The sequence below is a fragment of the Ambystoma mexicanum genome, chromosome 10, assembly GCF_040938575.1.
Source record: "Ambystoma mexicanum isolate Mex_15411 chromosome 10, UKY_AmexF1_1, whole genome shotgun sequence".
Taxonomy (NCBI): Eukaryota; Metazoa; Chordata; class Amphibia; order Caudata; family Ambystomatidae; genus Ambystoma; species Ambystoma mexicanum.
The window spans coordinates 72,026,123-72,050,713 of NC_090932.1; the positions used below are offsets into that span (position 1 = coordinate 72,026,123).

A 24,591-nucleotide genomic window follows, 5' to 3' on the forward strand; every position below is an offset into this window, starting at 1 on the left:
AGGCTTCTTCTTTGTAGTTGACCTTGCTGATCATTCTCTTCCTCATAATGTTAAAAGGAGTAAAGGTACATTGCTATCTTCATCTGGAGCTTTATTAATAGGCCTTGTTTTTCAGTCATGAATCACGTGTAAGGAGACCATGATTTTGTCCATTCTGTCCTTCCATTTAGTGCTATTTGATTCAATTATATTAGGTGCTATTACTCTCCTCCACCTCTGGAGACTTGGTTGCTCTGTCCTGCATATGCTTTCTGTATCTTTGATTGTTCAATTCTTGGCACTTACAATTATTCACTCCTTTACTTAATGTAAGAGAATTATGTCTTACGTATATAGCTTATCCTTTTCGACTCCTTTCGTGCCTTGCTGTTGATTCTTGCTGTGACATCCTTGATTCTGAGCCAAACAAAAACCCTTTGTTCTTGTGCAAATTTGTATTACAGTGCCTGCCATCTCTGAGACCTTGGCTTCCCTCCTCAAGGCTTCTCATTTACTATTATACGTCCATTTTGTCAACATGGCTGCTTTACACGCGTTATGTTTTCTACTTTAGCAAGCTTCTACGTTGATTTGTCTACCTTGCTTTTCTGCATATATACTTCTACTACATCTCTTGTCACTTATCTTCTATGTGTATATGGTTTTCTTTACATTCACATATATATTTATTTCGTTTCTTCAGTCACATCTTCATTCTCTAGATAGCCATGCATTGAGTTCAGTGCGTTCTCATATCTTCTCTTCTTCGGGACATCGCTTCACATCTGTCCGACTTTACTTATAGTTCTTCTATATCCAGTGCTGTCTGCAGGCTCATCTCATGTCTAGCGCATCAGTTCGGGGATACATTTGATACAGTTGTCTGAGTTCATAATGTCTTTTACACCCCCGGTGTGGTACTGGGATGATACCAGGTGTCATGCACAGTGTCTTCTTGCTGTGCTTCCAATATTATGGAGGTGAAGGGGTGGGCTCTATAAATGACGTGTACATCTGCCTCTCTACATTCCCCCCTCTGGTCGAGTCCTCGAGCACCTCCTCATTTTTCTACACCTTTTCTTCACACTGTGGTTACTTCAGAATCCATATCTTTGTCACCCCCTCAGGTCACCTGTATTCTTTATGTGTTCATGCACACTCCAGGTCATGTAGCAATATTCCCCAGATGGTGCACAGAACACCTAGCATCCCACATAGGTCTTATGGTCCTAAGGATACTGAAACTTTGCTCCTGGGGGTGCCATTGTACTTCCGTTCAGGTGCTCAGGGGAGGTGGTGTTTTCAGTTTGTGTGTGGTCGTCACACAGCATTTACATCGATCATTATCTTCATCCCAATTGCTTTCTTAGTTGTCTTCTTACATTGTCCTATAATTATTCTTATAAGACAGAATCCCAGCAACACTAACACTAGTATTGCTCCTGGCATTTTGAAGGTATTCACCATCCAGGTTGGAACGCACGAGAACAGATATGAAAACCAATCTTCATCTTTGGTTTCATCTACTTCTTCCACCATTTTCATATGCAGGGTTGACAACAGCGTTTTAGCGTCTGTCAGGGTTCCATTTTCTTCATCATGGGCAGATTAGAGTGGATGAAGAAGGCTCTTTGAGTGACGAGGTATCAGTAATTATGGATTAAAACAAGGCTGCACCCTAGCCCCCGTGTTTTTTAATATGTATATTGCTGAACATCAGACGATTTTTAAGATTTGTAATAATTATCCTCCAGGCATACAAACTCACCTGATTCGTTGGTTATCATATGCAGATGATATTATAATATTTGACCAGACTGCATTAGGTTTACAACATAGTCTCACTGCTTTGGAACTGTTCGCCGATACTCATAAACTAAAAATTAATTTGGCTAAAACTGAAATTGTGATGATCAAATCTCATCGTAAAAACAATAAAAAGGTATAACTGGTCTATACAACACACGCAACTGAAAGAGGTATCTAGTTACCTATACCTCGGAGTGCTAATCTCTAATAGGTTGGATAAAGAGGCCAAAGTCACAGCCAAGTTTAAGGCAACTAAGTCCCTGGGCCTCATTACGACCCTGGCGTTAAGGGTTTAACGGCGCCGTAAAAGGTGTCGGCGCTGTTAAACCCTTAACGCCTGATTACGAGGTCCCTTTGCGGGACCCGACCTTAACGGCTGGTTTTTCCAGCCATTAAAGTAGGGACCCGCAAAGGGACTTTGGTGCTAATAACGGTACCGCAATTTGCGGTACCGTTATTAGCAACTTCCCCATTCCCATTGAGCCCTATGGGGCTCGAATGGGAATGGGGAAGGGCCCTGGTGAATGGGGAATTACCGCCCCACCAACCTCGGAATGGGGTGGTAATTCCCCATTCCACCATGGCGGACACCGGCATGGACCATGGTGCTAATAGCATCATGGTCCTCCGCCTGGGTCGTAATGAGGCCCCCTGATTTCAAAATCTGGTGATATTTGTATGGAGGATTTCGAAAAAAGCTATACAATTTTTGCATCATCCCTATTGTGTTATATGTCCTTGAAGTCTTCACTGTAATAGAAACTGCCTGGTTAGATATTCTAGAAGGGAAACTAGGGACGAGCTCATCTAGGTTAGCGCAAGCAGTACCGATGGAAACTATCGGTTTTGAACTAGGATTAGTTTCCATGACTACTCGGAAAATGATTGTGGCATGCCATTTCTATATAAAGCCAATAATGAATCGGGATAACCTGAATTCAATGTACTCTTATTTTTTAGATCACTCTGGAAATGTGTGCAGTCACCCAGCTTTAAGCCCTGGCATAAAGAAATAGTAACATTTCTAGATGAAATTGGATGCACCTGTGTGAGAGAAGAAAATCTAGCCACAAAATTAGAATCTGGGACTTACATGCAGGCACTGCTCACCTATCTGGCAAAGCTAATTATGCCATATATGCAAATCAAGCATCCCCGATTGACTCAGCATGCACATACATAAATAACATACAAAACAATAAGGTGAGATGTGCTTAAGGATGAACCAGCTGCCCACTTTTGTGAACAGAGGTGCGTGGCTTAAGATTCCCTATAAAGAGCGTTTCTGGAGATTCTACGGGAAAGAACCAGAGGCAGCGAGGCACTTATTGACTGATTGTATTACACTGATTATGGTTTATGAAAAGGGGTGTACAAAACTGGTACAGAATATGAATTTTATTTGCACAGATCAATTCTGGTTGTTTCTAAATACGGGGGGAAACCTCGTAATGAATTTTACTCTTTATTATATATGGCAGGAAATCCTTCCCACGCAGAAAAACTGAATGCCACCTATTTTACCAGGACAGAGAAGCGGGAGGAATGGGGCATGAAGTGCTATTTCAAAATGTACTATAAGCATACCTGCCTAACCTGTGGCTTTTTACCAGGGACTCCGGAATTTTAAGCATTTCTCCGGGTCTCCGGCAGGGCTGCCAGAAGATGTGGTGAGGCCCGGGGCAAAACATTTGGTGAGGCCCCCTTACAATTTTTAGCACTCGGCCAGCGGCGGCACATCTGCAAACAGGAGACTCGAGAAATCTATCCTTCAGTTTGTGTGCAGGATCCCAAATATGGTTTATTACTACAACTCCAAATCAACTACAGCAAAGTTAGATTTCTCTACTGAAGAAAGGTTTATGCCAGACTAACTTTTGTATCATATGCAAAAATATATATAGGATGGCATGAGCTCTCCACTGCGCCACCTCCAACTCTCTGAGGGGTATTCACTTTTCCAAGCAAAGAGTTGAGGGCAGATCGCTTTCTTCGGCTGGGGCCTCCCTCTAGAAACAGCCTCCCTGCCTCGCTGAAACTTGAGGAGAACCATCTCCAGTTCCGGAAGCACCCCAAGACCGGTCTCTTTGCTTCTGCCTTCTCTCTTCCTCTCCCTTGCTGATCACCTGTCTGATCCATGCACTGGTCACCTGGTCAAGCTCTGAATTCGGGCCCAGGTCCCTGCCTGTCCTGTTGCAATCCTGCACTACCTCTTGGCTCCCCTGTACTTGTGGTCTGTATCTGTAACCCTACAGTCCCCGCTCTTGCTCTTATTCTCCACCCATTGGCTGCACTTATGAGTACCCACACTTGCCACCCGTTGGCTGCACTCTTGTTTCTCCTTTGTTACTGCACTTCTGCATCCTGCCCCACCCTCGGCACTTCTCCCCTCCCCCCTTCCCTGTTCTTGCGTGATCTGAATGACACAAGGCCTAGTAAGATCTGTGTTTTGTCCTACTCTTTTGTTTCTCCCTCCTTGTCTTGTCGCGCCTAGAAACACTTGTGTACAGGCACGTTATAAATGCCATATCATATCATTAAGGAGCACCCTGCCCCTGTGTGCGCATTAAAACACACATCATACACAGTGACAAATGATGGACAGTGGAGGCTGGTACATTTCTGAATTTAAGAGGCTTAAATGTTTGTGCCAATTAGGCAGGATCAACAGAGCACAGTGAGGGAGCTCTAGCCAAACAAGGGTTGCTTGAGGGGGCTTCTCACTCCCAAGAAAATGTTTGAAACATTGGGTTAAAAGTATGCATTTTACAGCACTTTCTTTGCAAAATTGGGTAGAAATCCATACAGTTTGCAATTGGTTTTGTATGGAAGCACATGGAAATTCCCAATAGTTGTGAATCAAAAATTGTGCATAGGAACATTTTCCAATACATTTCATGCCGCCTTTCCACGTGAGATATGCTAGTATAAAAATATATTCATGCTGGTTGTTCTAATTATGTCCATGCAGGCTGCATCAATGTATGCCATTATTACTATGTACGGACTACAAGCCAGTAAGCATGCCGTGCCACAGAAAGTATGTCCAGGCTGACTATGCACCATTAGTGTTATTACTGGCTAGATTGGCCTACATTCAATGTCGGCCAATTTAGACAAGTAGTACGTTTGCTTTAACCTTGATGCATAGTCCTGTGCATCAAGGGTAAAGCAAAAAGAGCACTGGCAATGCTAACAGTTTGGGCATTCGTGTAGGCATGGGAAAGGCACTTCTGTATTGGTATTAGCTGGCCATTGATAGTGCCAGTGCAAAATGGTTTGAGTACCTGAGCAGCTAATAGCAGTGCCTGGTAAATGCCTAATACTTATACTCAAGGCAGAACTGTTGGCTTTGCCAATGCTTATTTTTAAAGGAACTTCAGTGAAAGACACGCAGGGTGTTTTTAAATTGAGTAGCCAAAGGCAGACCTGATTAAGACATTTTTATTACGCCAGTTATGTGTTTACAACTCCAATGGAGTCATGAATTCTCAGAAGACTCCTTTGAGGAAACACTTGCAGGCACATTGAGGGCAACGTTTGATGGCAAGGCATGTTTAAAGCTAGCTCAAAGAGTTCCAGTGAGGAGGTGTTTTGGGTGGAGAGGGCAGGAACTGGGTGAGAATTGCCATAGGGATTAGCAGGGCCATGAGATGTCATTTCACTGTTAGCACCTGCATGCATATCCATACATTTTTAGGTAATTGAAATTGTGATGTGGGGTTAGCACTTGCATGCCGGGGAGTGATTAGAAGGGAAGTGGTCGCATGAGAAATCTCTGTCACACAGAAGTCCTTAAGTGTGATGTTTGAGAAATGAAGGCAAGATGTAGCTGCTTGTAACATTGAAGCTTCACCAGAATAGTCTCATTCGAAATGTGGAAAGATGTTAGGTGCCCCCACACAAGGAAGTTTGCCCCTTCCTCACAGCCTCTGGCGTTAGCGCCTCTCCCAACATTTGAAGTGTTAGTCCCCTTTCCCCCTGACATTTTAGCCTAGGTGCACCTCTGATGCCATGTACCCACCCCTTAATGAAGTGGCCCCCAGGGCGGCTACATTTAGGGTTGGTGCTGAACATACACTCACAAAAAACACTTTCACCCATGCATTCATCCACCAGTTACACAGCTCCATACATGCATGTATACATAAAACCAAACACAGCATTGACACAAACACCAACATGCACGCATGCATTCATACATACACATACTAATTTAAATACACATATACACTTTTAATTTAAAATAAAAAACACTTACCCTACCTCCATGCACCCTTAAAAAGCATCCACGCAGCCGACACGTAGACATGCTGCCTGACAAGAGAGAACTCCTCTCCCATCAGCCAGCATGATCACGCTGACAACATGAACACACTGACTGACAAGCAAGGAGTCCTCTCGAATCAACATGAACACACTGACTGACAAGAGAGAACTCCTCTCCCATCAGTCAGTGTGGTCACGCTGACAACATGAACACACTGACTGACAAGAGAGAACTCCTCTCCCATCAGTCAGCGTGATCACGCTGAGCAACGTGAACACAATGACTGACAAGAGAGAACTCCTCTCCCATCAGTCACCATGGTCATGCTGACAACGTGAACACACTGACTGACAGGAGAGGAGTCCTCTCTTGTCATTCGGCGTATCTACGTTGTCAGCTGAATGACGGGAGGCAGCAGAGCCCACTTCTGAGCCCTGCTGTCTCCCATTATTTTGCTGTTTGTTGCGGAGCCAAACAGCTTCACAAGAAACAGCAAAATCATTGCAGGGGCAGCACAGTCCCCCGTGTGAATAAAGGACACGGGAGACTGTGCTGCCTTCCACTTCGGAGAGGGTGCCGCGAGGCCCCCAGCAAGCGCGAGGCCTGGGGCAGTTTGCCCCCCCTGTACCCTCCTCGTGACGATGCTGGTCTCCGGGAAAGACCCTGGGATCTCAGGAACTTTGTTGTTCTTTCGAGGTCCTGTCATATTCTCCATCCGATTGGCTGCCGCCAGTAGCTAATCGGGTGGAGGTGTGGGCGGGAAACGGCACGAAATGTTAGTAAGCAAAATGAACGCGGCGCCACCACCGTAATAATACTGCTTTCAATCTGTGTCATTGAAGAGTTTTCCTTTTTGACAGGTGGGCGGGGCGTGTGAGCGGAGCCGTGTGCAAATGGGCGGAGTCTTGTGTGGCTGTGGGCGGGGCATACATCTCAGGAATTTTGATTTTCAAATGTAGGCAGGTATGACTATAGGTTGCATTTGTCTGCAATGGGCGCAGGCAGAAACACAGACTAAAGCATCTAAAACGGAAGTACATGGGGAATTAAGGAAGGGCAGCTCTGAAAGATGTTCAACCATCAGCGACATGCTTTGGTGCCTAAAGCGGCTGAGCCCATACCTTGGGTTCCCAAGTCGGTTTACCCCAGAAGCACAGCAGCAGCAGGCATTCTGGGTAGTATGCAAATCAAACTGTTAATTTGGCATCCGTGGTCCTTCGAGCGCTGCAGTGCTGGTGCACACGTGGCCTTCCTGTCGAACGGGAGCATTCGGGTGTTCTCGCCATGTCAGGGGATATTTGGGACATTGTTGCGGATTTCACAACAGTTGGCTATGACATATAGGATTCTTAAAGCGCCAACACAGTTGCATGGTCTTCCAGGCGCTTTCGGAAAGCGGAATAGTGACTTACAGTGTCTGTTTACTTTAGTTGATTTTACAGGAAGTGCCTTTTCCTATAGCAAGTTGACAGCCAGTTCAAAGATCACAAGCAACCTATTTTGCCCCTCCCTATTTGCGTTATTATTCCTTCTCTCTAACCTGTCCAGCCCACTCCCATCCCTGTGAATGCCACTCCTCTCCGGGGCATACCCCCTCCCTCCCCGCCCAATCACCACTCTCTCTTCCCTCACTCTCCTTCCTGTACCCAGTTCTTTCCTATACCCCTCCTACTCGCTACCTTGTACCCTCCCACTCTTGTCTTGGTCCATACCTCTCCCCAACCTGCCCACCCACCCTCCAACCTCGATGCCTCCCGCATGCCCCACCCTGGGCCTCCACACACGCCTCCCTTCCCGCCCACGGCGGCCACTGCCCCTCCCACTGGCACTGCTCTCAGGGAAGTGACAGCCGAGCCATCCCGTAGCTTGGAGTGCCGGCCGGGTGGCAGCCAGCAGGCACCGGGACCCAGCCCAGGCGGCAGCATGTCGGAGCGCAGCCCCCTCCTCACCTACCGCCTTATCAGCATGTCCACCGAGGTGGATGCGTCGGGGGCCGGGGGAGGCTCCGGGGACCCCGGGCCCGGCAGGAAGAAGCTTTCCACTTTCTTCGGGGTGGTGGTGCCCACCCTCCTGTCCATGTTCAGCGTGGTGCTCTTCCTCCGGATAGGTGAGTGCTGGAAGGGGTGAGGTGGGTGCGGGGTACTCACTGTGAAGGGAGAGGTTACCAACTTTCACCGGCGGGGCGGGCTGGGAGCGTAGGGGCGACAGGAGAGAGTGCAGCTACTCCTGTCTTTGAGGCAGAGGCCAGTGCTGGTCATTGGGCCGGCTCTCGGTGGATCCGAGATCCGGCACCAGATATGGAGCCAGATCTCGGGATCCGGCCAGAGTCAGCCACCCAAGCCCATGAACCATGCTGGAATAGTAAATAGTAAAAAAAATAAAAGCGTACGCGACGGCAGCATTGCCTATTACCGAGGCTTTGGCACTGGTGTGTACAATTATACACCAGTGCCAAAGCCTCGGTAAAAGGCAATGCTGCCGTCAGGAGCGCTTTTTTTAAAAATGTCTATTATTTTTTTTAACGTTTTCCTGCATTGCTGGATGTCCGCTACGAGCCCCGCCCCTCTAGACCACGCCCCTCACACCAAACTCCTCCCCCACCCCAGCCCTTGTGGTGTGGGATCCCCCACCACATTTTTTCCATTTCCACCACTGGCAGAGGCATGGGGGAAGGTGGGAGGTATCACTGAGGGAGGGGGGAGGTGACACTGATGGGGAGTGTACAGCTAACACTAGGAGAAGGGAGTGTAGAGCTAACACTGGGAGAAGGGCAGGGGTGTCACTGATGGGGAGTGTACAGCTAACACTGGGAGAAGGGCAGGGGTGTCACTGATGGGGAGTGTACAGCTAACACTATGAGAAGGGCAGGGGTGTCACTGATGGGGAGTGTGGAGCTACCACTAGGAGAAAGGCGGAGGTGTCACTGATGGGGAGTATAGAGCTAACACTAGGAGAAGGGCAGATGTGTCACTGATGGGGAGTGTAGAGCTAACACTGGGAGAGGGGCAGATGTGTCACTAATGGGGAGTGTAGAGCTGTCACTGGGAGAAGGGCGGAGGTGTCACGGCTGGGGAGTGTAGAGCTATCACTGGGAGAAGGGCTGGGGTCTCACTGATGGGGAGTGTAGAGCTGTCACTGGGAGAAGGGAAGAGGTGTCACTGATGGGGTGTGTAGAGCTAACATTGGGAGAAGGGCTGAGGTGTAACTGATGGGGAGTGTAGAGCTGTCACTGGGAGAAGGGAAGAGGTGTCACTGATGGGGAGTGTAGAGCTGTCACTTGGAAAGGGGGAAGGTGTCACTGATGGGGAGTGTACAGCTAACACTGGGAGAAGGGCAGAATTGTCACTGATGGGGAGTGTAGTTCTGTCACTGGGAGAAGGACGGAGGTGTCACAGATGGGGAGTGTAGAGCTGTCATTGGGAGAAGGGCGGAGGTGTCACTGCTGGGGAGTGTAGAGCTATCACTGGGAGAAGGGGAGAGGTGTCACTGATGAAGAGTGTAGAGCTGTCACTGGGAGAAGTGCGGAGGTGTCACTGCTGGGGAGTGTAGAGCTATCACTGGGAGAAGGGCTGAGGTGTCACTGATGGGGAGTGTAGTGCTGTCACTTGGAGAAGGTCCAAGGTGTCACTGATGGGGAGTATAGTGCTGTCACTGGGAGAAAGACTGATGTGTCACTGATGGGGAGTATAGTGCTGTCACTGGGAGAAGGACTGAGGTGTCACTGATGGGGAGTGTAGAGCTGTCACTGGGAGAAGGACCGAGGTGCCACTGATGGGGAGTGTACAGCTAACACTAGGAGAAGGGCAGGGGTGTCACTGCTGGGGGGGGGGTGCAGAGCTATCAATGAGAGAAGGGCAGAGGTGTCACTGATGGGGAGTGTAGACCTATCACTGGGAGAAGGGCAGTGGTGTCACTGATGGGGAGTGTACAGCTAACACTAGGAGAAGGGCAGAGGTGTCACTGATGGGGAGTGTACAGCTAACACTGGGAGAGGGGCAGATGTGTCACTGATGGGGAGCGTAGACCTATCACTGTGAGAAGGATCGAGGTGTCACTGATGGGGAGTGTAGTGCTGTCACTGTGAGGAGGATCGAGGTGTCACTGATGGGGAGTGTAGTGCTGTCACTGTGAGGAGGATCGAGCCGTCAGTGGCGGGAGATGTGTCTGGGGGCCTAACGATGACCAGGGAAGAGGGAAGAGCTCTTAATGGGAGAAGCCCTTCTCTCGGAGATAGGTGCAGGGGTAAAGCTGGGTACCATGTTGAGCATACGCAATCAGAACATGAGGAGAGGTCGGTGCTTTGGTGCCTTACCTGCCATGTGCTTTGTATGGTACTTTACGGCTCAGACCTTTGGGGGGCAGGGCATTTTGTTGAGCTGCTGTGATGGCAGATATTTCATTTCGACAGGGCTCTGATTATGGCAGGGAGCTAAAAGGGCAGCATTGTTTCACGTCGCTTGTTATGCCAGGGTGCTGCTTTCTGGTTGTGGTGCCTATGGTTATGATCACTCTCCTAACATCACGTGGTTTCTGATATGCCATTGCTCTGATGATGTCATTATTGTGAATCTGCCCGGACTCAGGTTAGGCCTCACGCATGACTATGACATGTACTCAATATGGCAGGGCGCTTAGAATGTCATATTTGGAATATGGCTCGCTCCCGTCTGTGTGATGCTCCGGGATATGGAAAGTTCTCGATTCATGCCATGGTTTGCAATATAATTGGTATTGTCAGGTGACAGATTGAGGACCATTGCACTTCTAATGTAGCAATCCATGCATGTAAGTGTTAGGCATAGCTGCAGAGAATGTCTACCCAAAAGCACGCCACCTGAACATGTTAATGCAATTAAACCAGAAAGATACGCGGCGCTCAGTTTGCTGATAAATAAGAACATTCCCAAACTATATATGTTTTATGAAAAATTATATTTTTGAATAATAGCAATCGGGTACTTTCTTAATCCGTTTTGTAAAGAACCCAGAAAACAAGAAATGGGACACGACTTCCTTCCTAAGGGACACGTTTCTTCCCTTGGTCTCAGCACTAAAACGGTAAGTTTGTGAACGGAGGATAGCACAGGGGCAACGCGCTGGTCTTAGAAGCAAAACCACGCAGAGCAGCAGAGGTTCGAATTCCGCATCCGCGCTTAGAAACCCACCTCAGGTACGTATTTTCATTAAAAAAAACAATTAAATAAATAGTCGCTTAAGAAAAAAGAGAGTTGAAGCAACCAGCCAATCACTATCTGGGAATCTATAAAGCTACAGCGTCCAGTGACTTCAATATCAGTTCAAAAGATCGTGTTTCCCACTCAACTTGCATTGCTGTGCTGCTTCAGGGCCTATTACTAAGTTTGAATACTTATAATTCTTGGGTCATGTTCTCGACTAGTTTGAGTTTGGTCTGGTCACAGAACATCCAAATTGTTCATTTGCAGTCTCAATTTTCACAGTGTTTCTGCAAAACCCATTGGAAATGCAAGCTGGCACGTCTCGTCTGCTTCCTGAAGCAGACATAATGATCTGACGAAGCTTAGGGTTAGGTGTCCCTGGTACACTTCGGCAGCCTGTTTTCCTAACACACCACTCCAGTGCTTGGGTATTTTCTCAGGGCGGGGAAGCCCACTAAGGTTCTCCAGTGCTCCTACATACATACTGCAGCCACTCTTGCAAGTGGGGCTAGGACTAGTCCCGGTGTTAAGGCACTCCCTGCCCATGGCTTCATTATCAATCCCCTTCAGGAGGGAAGGGTGGTGGCAGGGAACCCGAGGATGCATATTGAGGAGCACCACCCATACAGTGGAAAGATGAAAGAGGGAAAGGCAAACCTTTTTTGTCTTTGTTTGTTTTTAAAATGAATTGAAACTGACACAAACCGAATAAACATGCCTAAAAGGCGAACAGAAAATAAATGACTTCAACACGGCACTACTGCAGAAGAAACAATAGACAACACACACACAATACCATTTAAAAAGACTGCTCAAATGCTTAAAATAGATCCAAACACCTTTCCAGCGTGATCCTGCCCTGTGCAACTTCTTCCCTCAGAGCCTGGCAAAACCTACCAAGGAACAGGAAATGAGCAGGGCTTTATCAAGGGGAACAACCCTCCTTTGGGAGATTTGAGGCCTCTGATTGGCTCCAATCATTCAGACGAACTCAACAAATCATGTGAAAGGGGCCGTATTGAAGAGAGGATTCTAAAGTTATGTTATTTGGCATTTGTAGAGCGCCTACTGCCATTGGTATGGCCTCGAGGCGCTGTGAGGGTGAACGCCCTTTGGAAGACCGTAGTCTGAGCTGAGAGGTAGTGAGAGGAGTGGTAAGATGTGGGTATGCCTTTCTTACGTGATCGAAGATAAGTAGTGAATGGATAGGTCCCTAACAGCAGCTCGTGTTAACAGGTGCTGTGTCAAGTTATCCAGATAGTCAAGTTATGTCAACAACTGGACCAAATTTATTTAGTGGAACTCAGCTGTATTCTTTGGGTGGTGGTGCGCGGGGCGGCCTGTGATGTATGTTTAGCTTAGAGTTTAGTCAAATAGTGTGCATGTCAAATGTGCAAGGAGATGTGGAATGCCATCTAAGTTAGGAGCCTTACAGAGCCACAATCCAAGTGAGGCAGAACACAAGCAGTGGCAGGATTGAAACAGCAATGTAAACTGGGAAACCTAGGCCCACAAAATGCAAGAGTGTCAAAACACAAACCGTGGCAAGAGTCAATGAAGAGGCCCCTTACCTGGAAGTAGCTGCAGATTGATAGCGTGGCATCCTGCACGGCTGAGGAATGAAATGCAAGAGTGGCAAAACTCAAACCGTGGCAAGAGTCAATGAAGAGGTCCCTTACCTGGAAGTAGCTGTAGATTGGTAGCGTGGCATCCTGCACGGCTGATGAATGAAATGCAAGAGTGTCAAAACACCAACCGTGGCAAGAGTCAATGAAGAGGTCCCTTACCTGGAAGTAGCTGTAGATTGATAGAGTGGCATCCTGTAGGGCTGATGAATGAAATGCAAGAGTGGCAAAACACCAACCGTGGCAAGAGTCAATGAAGACGTCCCTTACCTGGAAGTAGCTGTAGATTGATAGCGTGGCATCCTGCAGGGCTGATGAATGAAATGCAAGAGTGGCAAAACACCAACCGTGGCAAGAGTCAATGAAGACGTCCCTTACCTGGAAGTAGCTGTAGATTGATAGAGTGGCATCCTGCACGGCTGATGAATGAAATGCAAGAGTGGCAAAACACCAACCGTGGCAAGAGTCAATGAAGACGTCCCTTACCTGGAAGTAGCTGTAGATTGATAGAGTGGCATCCTGCAGGGCTGATGAATGAAATGCAAGAGTGGCAAAACACCAACCGTGGCAAGAGTCAATGAAGAGGTCCCTTACCTGGAAGTAGCTGCAGATTGATAGCGTGGCATCCTGCACGGCTGAGGAATGAAATGCAAGAGTGGCAAAACACCAACCGTGGCAAGAGTCAATGAAGACGTCCCTTACCTGGAAGTAGCTGTAGATTGGTAGCGTGGCATCCTGCAGGGCTGATGAATGAAATGCAAGAGTGGCAAAACACCAACCGTGGCAAGAGTCAATGAAGAGGTCCCTTACCTGGAAGTAGCTGTAGATTGGTAGCGTGGCATCCTGCAGGGCTGATGAATGAAACGCAAGAGTGGCAAAACACCAACTGCCGCAAGAGTCAATGAAGAGGTCCCTTACCTGGAAGTAGCTGTAGATTGATAGCGTGGCATCCTGCAGGGCTGATGAATGAAACTCAAGAGTGTCAAAACACCAACCGTGGCAAGAGTCAATGAAGACGTCCCTTACCTGGAAGTAGCTGTAGATTGATAGAGTGGCATCCTGCAGGGCTGATGAATGAAATGCAAGAGTGGCAAAACACCAACCGTGGCAAGAGTCAATGAAGACGTCCCTTACCTGGAAGTAGCTGTAGATTGATAGCGTGGCATCCTGCAGGGCTGATGAATGAAATGCAAGAGTGGCAAAACACCAACCGTGGCAAGAGTCAATGAAGACGTCCCTTACCTGGAAGTAGCTGTAGATTGATAGCGTGGCATCCTGCAGGGCTGATGAATGAAACGCAAGAGTGTCAAAACACCAACCGTGGCAAGAGTCAATGAAGACGTCCCTTACCTGGAAGTAGCTGTAGATTGATAGAGTGGCATCCTGCAGGGCTGATGAATGAAATGCAAGAGTGGCAAAACACCAACCGTGGCAAGAGTCAATGAAGACGTCCCTTACCTGGAAGTAGCTGCAGATTGATAGCGTGGCATCCTGCAGGGCTGAGGAATGAAATGCAAGAGTGGCAAAACACCAACCGTGGCAAGAGTCAATGAAGATGCCCCTTACCTGGAAGTAGCTGCAGATTGATAGCATGGCATCCTGCAGGGCTGAGGAATAAAACGCAAGAGTGGCAAAACACCAACCGCGGCAAGAGTCAATGAAGACGTCCCTTACCTGGAAGTAGCTCTAGATTGATAGCGTGGCATCCTGCAGGGCTGATTAATGAAATGCAAGAGTGTCAAAACACAAACCGTGGCAAGAGTCAATGAAGAGGTCCCTTACCTGGAAGTAGCTGTAGATTGATAGCGTGGCATCCTGCAGGGCTGATTAATGAAATGCAAGAGTGGCAAAACACCAACCGTGGCAAGAGTCAATGAAGACGTCCCTTACCTGGAAGTAGCTGTAGATTGATAGCATGGCATCCTGCAGGGCTGATTAATGAAATGCAAGAGTGGCAAAACACCAACCGTGGCAAGAGTCAATGAAGACGTCCCTTACCTGGAAGTAGCTGTAGATTGATAGCGTGGCATCCTGCAGGGCTGATGAATGAAATGCAAGAGTGGCAAAACACCAACCGCGGCAAGAGTCAATGAAGATTTCCGTTACCTGGAAGTAGCTGTAGATTGATAGCGTGGCATCCTGCAGGGCTGATGAATGAAATGCAAGAGTGGCAAAACACCAACCGCGGCAAGAGTCAATGAAGACGTCCCTTACCTGGAAGTAGCTGTAGATTGATAGCGTGGCATCCTGCAGGGCTGATGAATGAAATGCAAGAGTGGCAAAACACCAACCGCGGCAAGAGTCAATGAAGACGCCCCTTACCTGGAAGTAGCTGCAGATTGATAGCGTGGCATCCTGCAGGGCTGAGGAATGAAATGCAAGAGTGTCAAAACACAAACCGTGGCAAGAGTCAATGAAGAGGTCCCTTACCTGGAAGTAGCTGTAGATTGATAGCGTGGCATCCTGCAGGGCTGATGAATGAAATGCAAGAGTGGCAAAACACCAACCGTGGCAAGAGTCAATGAAGACGTCCCTTACCTGGAAGTAACTGTAGATTGATAGCGTGGCATCCTGCAGGGCTGATGAATGAAATGCAAGAGTGTCAAAACACAAACCGTGGCAAGAGTCAATGAAGACGCCCCTTACCTGGAAGTAGCTGTGGATTGATAGCGTGGCATCCTGCAGATCTAATGGATGAAATGCAAGAGGGCCAAAACACCAACGGTGGCAAGAGTCAATGAAGATGCCCCTTACCTGGAAGTAGCTGTAGATTGATAGCGTGGCATCCTGCAGGGCTGATGAATGAAATGCAAGAGTGGCAAAACACCAACCGCGGCAAGAGTCAATGAAGACGTCCCTTACCTGGAAGTAGCTGTAGATTGATAGCGTGGCATCCTGCAGGGCTGATGAATGAAATGCAAGAGTGTCAAAACACAAACCGTGGCAAGAGTCAATGAAGACGTCCCTTACCTGGAAGTAGCTGTAGATTGATAGCGTGGCATCCTGCAGGGCTGATGAATGAAATGCAAGAGTGGCAAAACACCAACCGTGGCAAGAGTCAATGAAGACGTCCCTTACCTGGAAGTAGCTGTAGATTGATAGCGTGGCATCCTGCAGGGCTGATGAATGAAATGCAAGAGTGGCAAAACACCAACCGTGGCAAGAGTCAATGAAGACGCCCCTTACCTAGAAGTAGCTGTGGATTGATAGCGTGGCATCCTGCAGGGCTGATGAATGAAATGCAAGAGTGTCAAAACACAAACCGTGGCAAGAGTCAATGAAGACGCCCCTTACCTGGAAGTAGCTGTAGATTGATAGCGTGGCATCCTGCAGGGCTGATGAATGAAATGCAAGAGTGTCAAAACGCCAACCGTGGCAAGAGTCAATGAAGACGCCCCTTACCTGGAAGTAGCTGCAGATTGATAGCGTAGCACCCTTCAGGGCTGATGAATGAAATGCAAGAGTGGCAAAACACCAACCGTGGCAAGAGTCAATGAAGAGGTCCCTTGCCTAGAAGTAGTTGTGGATTGATAGCGTGGCATCCTGCAGGGCTGATGAATGAAATGCAAGAGGGCCAAAACACCAACGGTGGCAAGAGTCAATGAAGAGGTCCCTTACCTGGAAGTAGTTGTGGATTGATAGCGTGGCATCCTGCAGGGCTGATGAATGAAATGCAAGAGGGCCAAAACACCAACGGTGGCAAGAGTCAATGAAGATGCCCCTTACCTGGAAGTAGCTGTGGGGTTGCATCCTGCAGGGCTGATGAATAAACACTTACTTTATTAGTCACAATATCAGCTTCTCCAGGTTGAATAACAAGTTAATACGCAAGACCAGGTACCCCACTGTGAGTTTGTCCGGAACTTATCAGCGTGCCAAAAACCTGTCCCGTTCTCACGGACTGGATTCATCTTCTCTGAAAGAGTGTTGCCACCACATTGTATTTAGAGTGAATTAATCAACACCGTGATTGTGGAATGAGTCATTTGGTAGGGCGTAGACAAACACATTTCAGTGTTAAAAAATACATAACAGTAGTACAGACATGGGGGCGAAGTGCAAAATGTGCAAAGAGTTCATAAACAGTAGATCTATTTCACCGTGAGTATCTTCTCGTTCTTGCTTCTTCCACTCTCGGTCTTGTGGTTTGTTTTCATGAAGAAATTTATATCATTTGTAATTGATGACTTCAAGATAGAGCGTTGACACAGTGTGTTTCGTCCTCCACAAAAACATCCTCACTCACCCTCCGGTGAGACCCGGAGGGACGGCTATAAACTCCATATTAGAACCATCTACGTTGAGTTTCCTTTTACAACCATCATCAAATGCCATTGAATGTACAAGACTCCAAGGACATGGTCACTGTCGTTGAGGATTTACAAGTCAGTGCAAGTGATATTCTAGTCACGATGGCTCTAGAAGTACTCCATACCAACATCCCACAGTTAGACAGCCTTGAAGTTATCATGACTTACCTTAACAAAAGAAGGGGACCACACTTGACAGCTCCTGATGTTATTATTGAATACGCCTGTTTGGCACTCACACAAAACGTACCTATTTGAAAATCAATTGTACAGGCAAAAACAGGGCACCAGTATGGGAGCTACATGTGCCCCGGAAGGAGCTAATTTATTCATGGCACACTATCAAGAACTTTTCGTCGATGATAAATTGATCAATCCATTTAAGCATCAGATTATATTGTTGCAAAGACACATCAACAATGATTTCATAACCTTAAGAGGTGATATAGAACAACTAGCTTCCTTTTGTATCTGACTTAATGCCAAAGATCCCCATTGTGACAGATCTTGAGTGTTTGTCCCCTCTCCCCAGAGGGGAGCTGCCCCTTTTGAGGCTAGAGAGGTGAGCCCGCTTTGCATGAGCCCCCGCCCCCTGGGGGTCTGAGCAAGTGGGACCTTACTGGGAGTGAATTCCCTTTAGGGGACAAGGACTCCCATTCCCAAGTGGATCTCCCTATACCAGCCCGACTATCTGCTTAAATGGGACTGCTCCCAAACATCATTTATGTGGATTCATATCTATTGGCTTCAGGTAATGCTGGACAGAAGATAAAGCATGGATGGAAATGCCACGCCCCTTTCTACCCATGAGACAATCTGTAAAAGGAAGGAACCGGATATGAAATAGGGGAGAGAGCGATACGTTGTGCAAACCCTCTGACATATCTACGACCTGGAGCTGATGAAAGTCAGCAGAATAGGAAAAGCCGAGCAAAGATGCCGGGAGCCTGGTGAAGAAAGCCGTCGAGAAGCCACTGTATGCCTGAAGGTGAGCTTACTCTCGCAAGTGGTGGTGTCACCAAGGGACAGCTGTGGTGGGTCTAGGAGCCAGCGAAGAATGCTGAAACTTTATCGGAAGTGAGTGACGAAGCTTACGCTCGCCAAACCTGTGCCGAGCATCCAGAAAGCATGGGACGTGGAGGGTGAGTTTGCAACGAAAGCAAGGAAAGCAAGGAAACGGATATGACGAGAAGCCGTAGTGGATACATCCCAAAGCTGAGCCTGGTGAATTAGCCCACGCTGAAGGAAGGTACGAGGATGACTTTGAAAAGGGGTGGCTACGGGGACCAGAAGAACGCTATCAAATTGACTGTCAACTTGAATATGAAAAGTTGAGAAAGCAAGAACCCGTATGTTGGGAGAACTCAGGAGGGTTGGAAAAGATAACTATTACTAAATATTGGCAGTCTATGAGAGAAGACTATGAGAAACCAAGTGAGTTAATTCAAAGATGACCTTGTCGAGTTCAGAGATGTTTAAGAGGAGAATATAATTAAAGGTCCCAGGAGGAGTGGACGCAGATACCTAAAGAGGAAACCGATACTAAGAGTCAAATATCCAGTATTACAAGTGTTTAAACATAAAAGGATAAAGGGAAGAGAAGATCGCCACAAGGAGTTGGGAGAAGAAGAAGAAAAGATATCAGAGGTTTACAGAGATGAAAGCCCCATGGCCCCCATATCAAGAGCTGCAGAGACTCATTTGTGAGAACAGTAATAAAAGGAGAAATATTCTATATTGACTTTGTGCCTAACCAAACTTTGGAAAACCCCGAAAGAAAGCCTGGAGAAAAATGGCTAAAGAGAAGATACCTTGGATAGTTATAAATGTAGTGGTAGAGCCAGACAGGAATAGCTTATTGGACAGATGGCATATTATTTTGTGGACTTTGGCTATAGACGAGCACCGTAGTTAGTTTGGCTAGGAAGGGAACATCCCCATATTGTTAGGGTCAGATAGGCAGTCTCTTTCTAAGAAATAAAGATCAGTAAAACCCCTTTGTTACGCCAGAGTCCTTCATCTGGTTCGCCCCACCATATTCACTTCACAATAGCATAGAGTGAGAAACAGATCTCTTTTCTAGAACTCCAAATAGGAAAAAGTGGAGATGCTCTCATGACCGAACTGTACAAGAACCCTACTCATAAAAACAGTCTCCTTCATGACACCAGTTTCCCTCAGGCGAGCCGAAAAATCAAGTCTACCCTATCAGCAATTCTGAAGAGTAAGACATAACTGTGTTTTACAAAAAAGACTATCAAAACATGCTAGTAATTTTCAGATATGACTCCGTAACTGAAGACTATCCAACCAGCCCCTAGAAGAGTAGCAGATATGAATAGATTGCTTTGTTACCCCAAAAAAGAAAAAAAGAAGAGATATATTGGTTTGTGTCACACCGTTTAATCTGAATAGCAACATGTTAAGAAAAAGCATACAAAACCATTGGCATTTAATCTAACTGCCAGGATTCCTCTCACAAAAAACAATGTTCGCATTAAAGAAAAGCACACATTTACCCCAAAGACTAGTCCATTCATAAGTCCTCTCCTACAGTGCAGACATGTACAACACTTTGGGGAGTAATTGAAGCCCCCGTGTGGCCTGCCAATTCACAGGTACTCATAAATACTTTGAGCACTATGGTGTAAAATAGAACTTAACCAAATTCACCAATTGCAATAGCACCAATGTCATTTACATCATTAAATGCCCATGGGTTCTACTTTACGTGGGCAAAATTAAAAGACCACTCAAATGAAGAATTGCTGATCATAGGTTCTGTATAAAAGCATCTTCTGAGGGATACACCCTCAGTGGAACATTACATCTACACAAAATATGCAGATCAAGATCTGGTCTGGTATGTCCTACAGCAAATATCTCCACACCCACGTGGAGGTGACATTGATTGCCTTCTCAGGTACTGTCAACAGAGGTGGATGTACGATTTCGTCTCAGTAATAAACGGTCTAAATGTTTGCATTGAGTGGAATTAATTCTTGTTTTAAAACAACATATCTCCATGTGCATATTTTCTCAAAGTTCATTATTTGTATGCCTCTTCTTTGGATGCAACTATTGTATCTTCAGATTATGTATAGCACACGAAAATGATAAACCTCTTATTGTGACTCACAGTAGTGCTTGTGAACTATGACATTAATGTATGTTCACTATTTGTTTTTTAAACATATTTTTTACTGAGATTTGTAAATACAAAACATGAACATAAGCCCCCAACCCTACCCTTCCCAAATCCCATCAATACCCCTTCCCCCCAAGAGACCAGCGTGTTGGATAGTCCATCTCGTATCCCTGCAGTTTTTACAGTCATTCCCTTTCTCATTTCAAATTCAACACCCTCTGGTTTTGCGGCCATATTGGTCTATTAAAGTCCTTGAGCAGGAAGTCCAGCACTAGGCCCAAGAACTGCCAAAATCTGTCCCACTCCCTTTGGATGGAGTATGTGATCCATTCCATAACCACAAATCCCCATGTTTTCTGTATCCAACCGTCTTCAGATGGGACCTCTTTTGATTTCCAGCTTTAAACTATCTGTAGAGTTGCGGCAAGGAGGAGAATCACGTAGGCTTTGAAGAGAGGTTTGCTTCTCAGAGCAGCATCTGGGTCGCATATCCCCAGCACACACTCTGCTGCCCCCTGCTCCCGCATCACCCCAAAGATACCCTGCAGGCGAGCTGTCACCATGAGCCAGTGTGAAAAGAGAAACAGAAATCGAGGCTGAGTACCCCAAAAGGAAATACACCAAACACAGGTTTCAAAGGAACATACAAAGTATTTTATTCTCTATCGAATACAATTACAAAACAGTGCAATGTCAGATAGCTGTCGGCCCTCAGTAAAACACAACGAACTCCACCGTGGTTCAGTGTGTTCAGTGAGAGAGTGTACATTAGAATGTATTCGCTTTTTATACATTTTGTGAGCGCTATGGCCAACCCTTCTTCGGGTTAATATTCTACTTTATACATCACCAATTCTAGGGTTTGTTGCCGAGTCTCAACTAACCGCATGTAACTGGTTTGTTCTTTATTACATGTAACAATAGGCATATGCATTAACTGTGTATTCTAAGTTTCGTATTGCAGGTCTTCTTAAACATTAATACAATATAATAAAACAGATGTTCTTTGTCCAATGTGTAAATACATTATCATAATATATACTCGTGGATTGGTTTCATTGCGCGAGTCATCCTTTTACACATAGGTCAACGTAGGACGAGGTCTCGGTTCATGACCTCAACAAGTAGCCTGCAGGCAGATTACACATTAGCGATGTACAGAGGTCAAGACGGCCATGTTGTATTTTGCAATGACCATTTTAGCTCACAGGGTGACTTTTCCACATAAATCCTAAAATGGCGGTTTGACCTGAAATGGCGGCCTACATAGATTAAAGGTCAGGACCTTGTAACACAGATCTCGCAAATTACTTTTGAGCAGCTTGGCGTAGGCCAATATTAATATATTTATTACAATAGGAGGCACAATATACTTTTTATTCCGACACCAGAACCCCTCCAATCTCGGGCATGACCACCGAATATGTATCTATTCCTCCCCTCTCATCACACCCTCTCCAACACCCTGGATTTATCTGAGGGAACATTCTCTGTAGTTTACTTGGGCTATGGTGCCTTTGCACCATAAATTTACTCCACATTTCCCTAAGCCGAATTGCTCTAGTTAGTCTTGAAATGTTCTTGCACAGAAACTCCCAATGCTCCAGCGTAATCAATCTTTTAAATACATGTTCCCATGCTGTCATGTAGGTCCATTGGCTCTCCTCCTTTTGATCGATGAGAATCTTTTATACCAAGGAGATCAGATTCTTAGATCCTGACTGTGACACCAAAAACCTTTTGAAGGATTTAAGGGGCCTGGTTGCCACTTGCTTGATCCCCTGATCTGAAGCACAATGCCTAAGTTGTTGATATCTGAATATGTCCCTTTCTAATAATCCCAACTCCTCCCGACACTCCTCAAATGATTTCAGCTCTACCCCCGATACAAATCTCTAATCTTCCTACAGCCTGCCCGCTCCCATGAATCAAAAGCCCCTGCTTCCAACCCTGGCACAGATTGGATTCCCATGAATCGGGGAGGATGGCGATGGGAATGTCGTGAATTCCTTCCTACAGACCACTGAGTCCCAAATATCTTCCACCAACCCTGTGATCCCGCTATAGGGCATATTTGCTGGTCTATGCTCCCTATGCACCCCACAGCACATTCTTCGACGTGGCTCCACTACTGCCTTCTCCATCCTCACCCATATGTTACCTGCATACATCAAGAACAGATTGTGGGTTCCATTTCACCAGTTCGCTTTAAATTCATTCAAGCATGTACCGTAGTTTGCTACGTATAGCGAGTCTAGATCTCTTGTTAAAGTGATATTTAGAGAAGAAATACCCCGAGTTTTCCAGCTAAATGGCAAAGATGCCTTTGCTTGAATTAATAACTCCCCCTGGGTAGAAAGGTTGAGTATCTTATACTTGCCCAGGTTAATGTTCAATCCACATACCTTTGCCAACACCCTAACTACAGAAACTTTTGAATTTGGCAGGGCTGTTTGTACGCCAAGCTTCTACATTTGGTAGGGCTCATTCTACACCAAGCTCTACATTTGGTAGGGCTCATTCTACACCAAGCGTCTACATTTGGTAGGGCTCATTCTACACCAAGCGTCTACATTTGGTAGGGTACTTTCTACACCAAGCTTCTGAATTTGGCAGGGTTCTTTCTACACCACGCTTTTGAATTTGGTAGGGCTCTTTCTACACAAAGCTGCTGAATTTGGTATGGCTCTACCTACACCACACTTTTGAATATGGCAGAGCTCTTTCACCACCAAGCTTCTGAATTTGGTAGGGCTCTTTCTACACCAAGCTTCTGAATTTGGTAGGGCTCTTTCTACACCAAGCTTCTGAATTTGGTAGGGCTCTTTCACCACCAAGCTTCTGAGTATGGCAGGGCTCTTTCACCACCAAGCTTCTGAGTATGGTAGGGCTCTTTCTACACCAAGCTTCTGAATTTGGCAGGGTTCATTCTACACCACGCTTTTGAATTTGGTAGGGCTCTTTCTACACCAAGCTTCTGAATTTGGTAGGGCTCTTCCTACACCACACTTTTGAATATGGCAGGGCTCTTTCACCACCAAGCCTCTGGAATTGGTAGGGCTCTTTCTACACCAACCTTCTGAATTTGGTAGGGTTCTTTCAAAACCAAGCTTCTGAATATGGCAGGGCTCTTTCACCACCAAGCTTCTACATTTGGTAGGGCTCATTCTACACCAAGCTTCTACATTTGGTAGGGCTCATTCTATACCAAGCTTCTACATTTGGTAGGGCACTTTCTAGACCAAGCTGCTGAATTTGGCAGGGTTCTTTCTACACCACGCTTTTGAATTTGGTAGGGCTCTTTCTACACAAAGCTGCTGAATTTGTCAGGGCTTTTTCTACACCAAGCTTCTGAATTTGGTAGGGCTCTTCCTACACCACACTTTTGAATGTGGCAGGGCTCTTTCACCACCAAGCTTCTGAATTTGGTAGGGCTCTTTCTACACCAAGCTTCTGAATTTGGTAGTGCTCTTTCTACACCAAGCTTCTGAATTTGGTAGGGCTCTTTCACCACCAAGCTTCTGAATATGGCAGGGCTCTTTCACCACCAAGCTTCTGAATTTGGAAGGGCTCTTTCTACACCAAGCCTCTGAATTTGGCAGGGTTCTTTCTACACCACACTTTTGAATTTGGTAGGGCTCTTTCTACACCAAGCTTCTATATTTGGTAGGGCTCATTCTACACCAAGCTTCTGAATTTGGTAGGGCTCATTCTACACCAAGCTTTTGAATTTGGTAGGGCTCTTTCTACACAAAGCTGCTGAATTTGTCAGGGCTCGTTCTACACCAAGCTTCTGAATTTGGTAGGGCTCGTCCTACACCACGCTTTTGAATATGGCAGGGCTCTTTCACCACCAAGCTTCTGAATTTGGTAGGGCTCTTTCTACACCAAGCTTCTGAATTTGGTCGGGCTCATTCTACACCCAGCTTCTGAATTTGGTAGGGCACTTTCTACACCAAGCTTTTGAATTTGGCAGGGTTCTTTCTACACCACACTTTTGAATTTGGTAGGGCTCTTTCTACACAAAGCTGCTGAATTTGTCAGGGCTCTTTCTACACCAAGCTTCTGAATTTGGTAGGGCTCTTCCTACACCACGCTTTTGAATATGGCAGGGCTCTTTCACCACCAAGCTTCTGAATTTGGTAGGGCTCTTTCTATACCAAGCTTCTGAATTTGGTAGGGCTCTTTCTACACCAAGCTTCTGAATTTGGTAGGGCTCTTTCACCACCAAGCTGCTGAATATGGCAGGGCTCTTTCACCACCAAGCTTCTGA

General features: G+C 46.4%; 1 protein-coding gene across 1 annotated transcript in view; it reads left to right on the forward strand.

The window, feature by feature from the left end:
• Positions 1 to 7,848: 7,848 nt before the first annotated feature.
• Positions 7,849 to 24,591, forward strand: part of LOC138491168 (solute carrier family 12 member 9-like) — a 1,232,896-nt gene continuing 1,216,153 nt past the window's right edge. Inside the window, exon 1 of the mRNA XM_069617543.1 lies at positions 7,849 to 8,165. Coding sequence (XP_069473644.1) covers positions 7,982 to 8,165 — 184 coding nt within the window. The 5' untranslated portion in view covers positions 7,849 to 7,981. The remainder of the gene's footprint in view (positions 8,166 to 24,591) is intronic.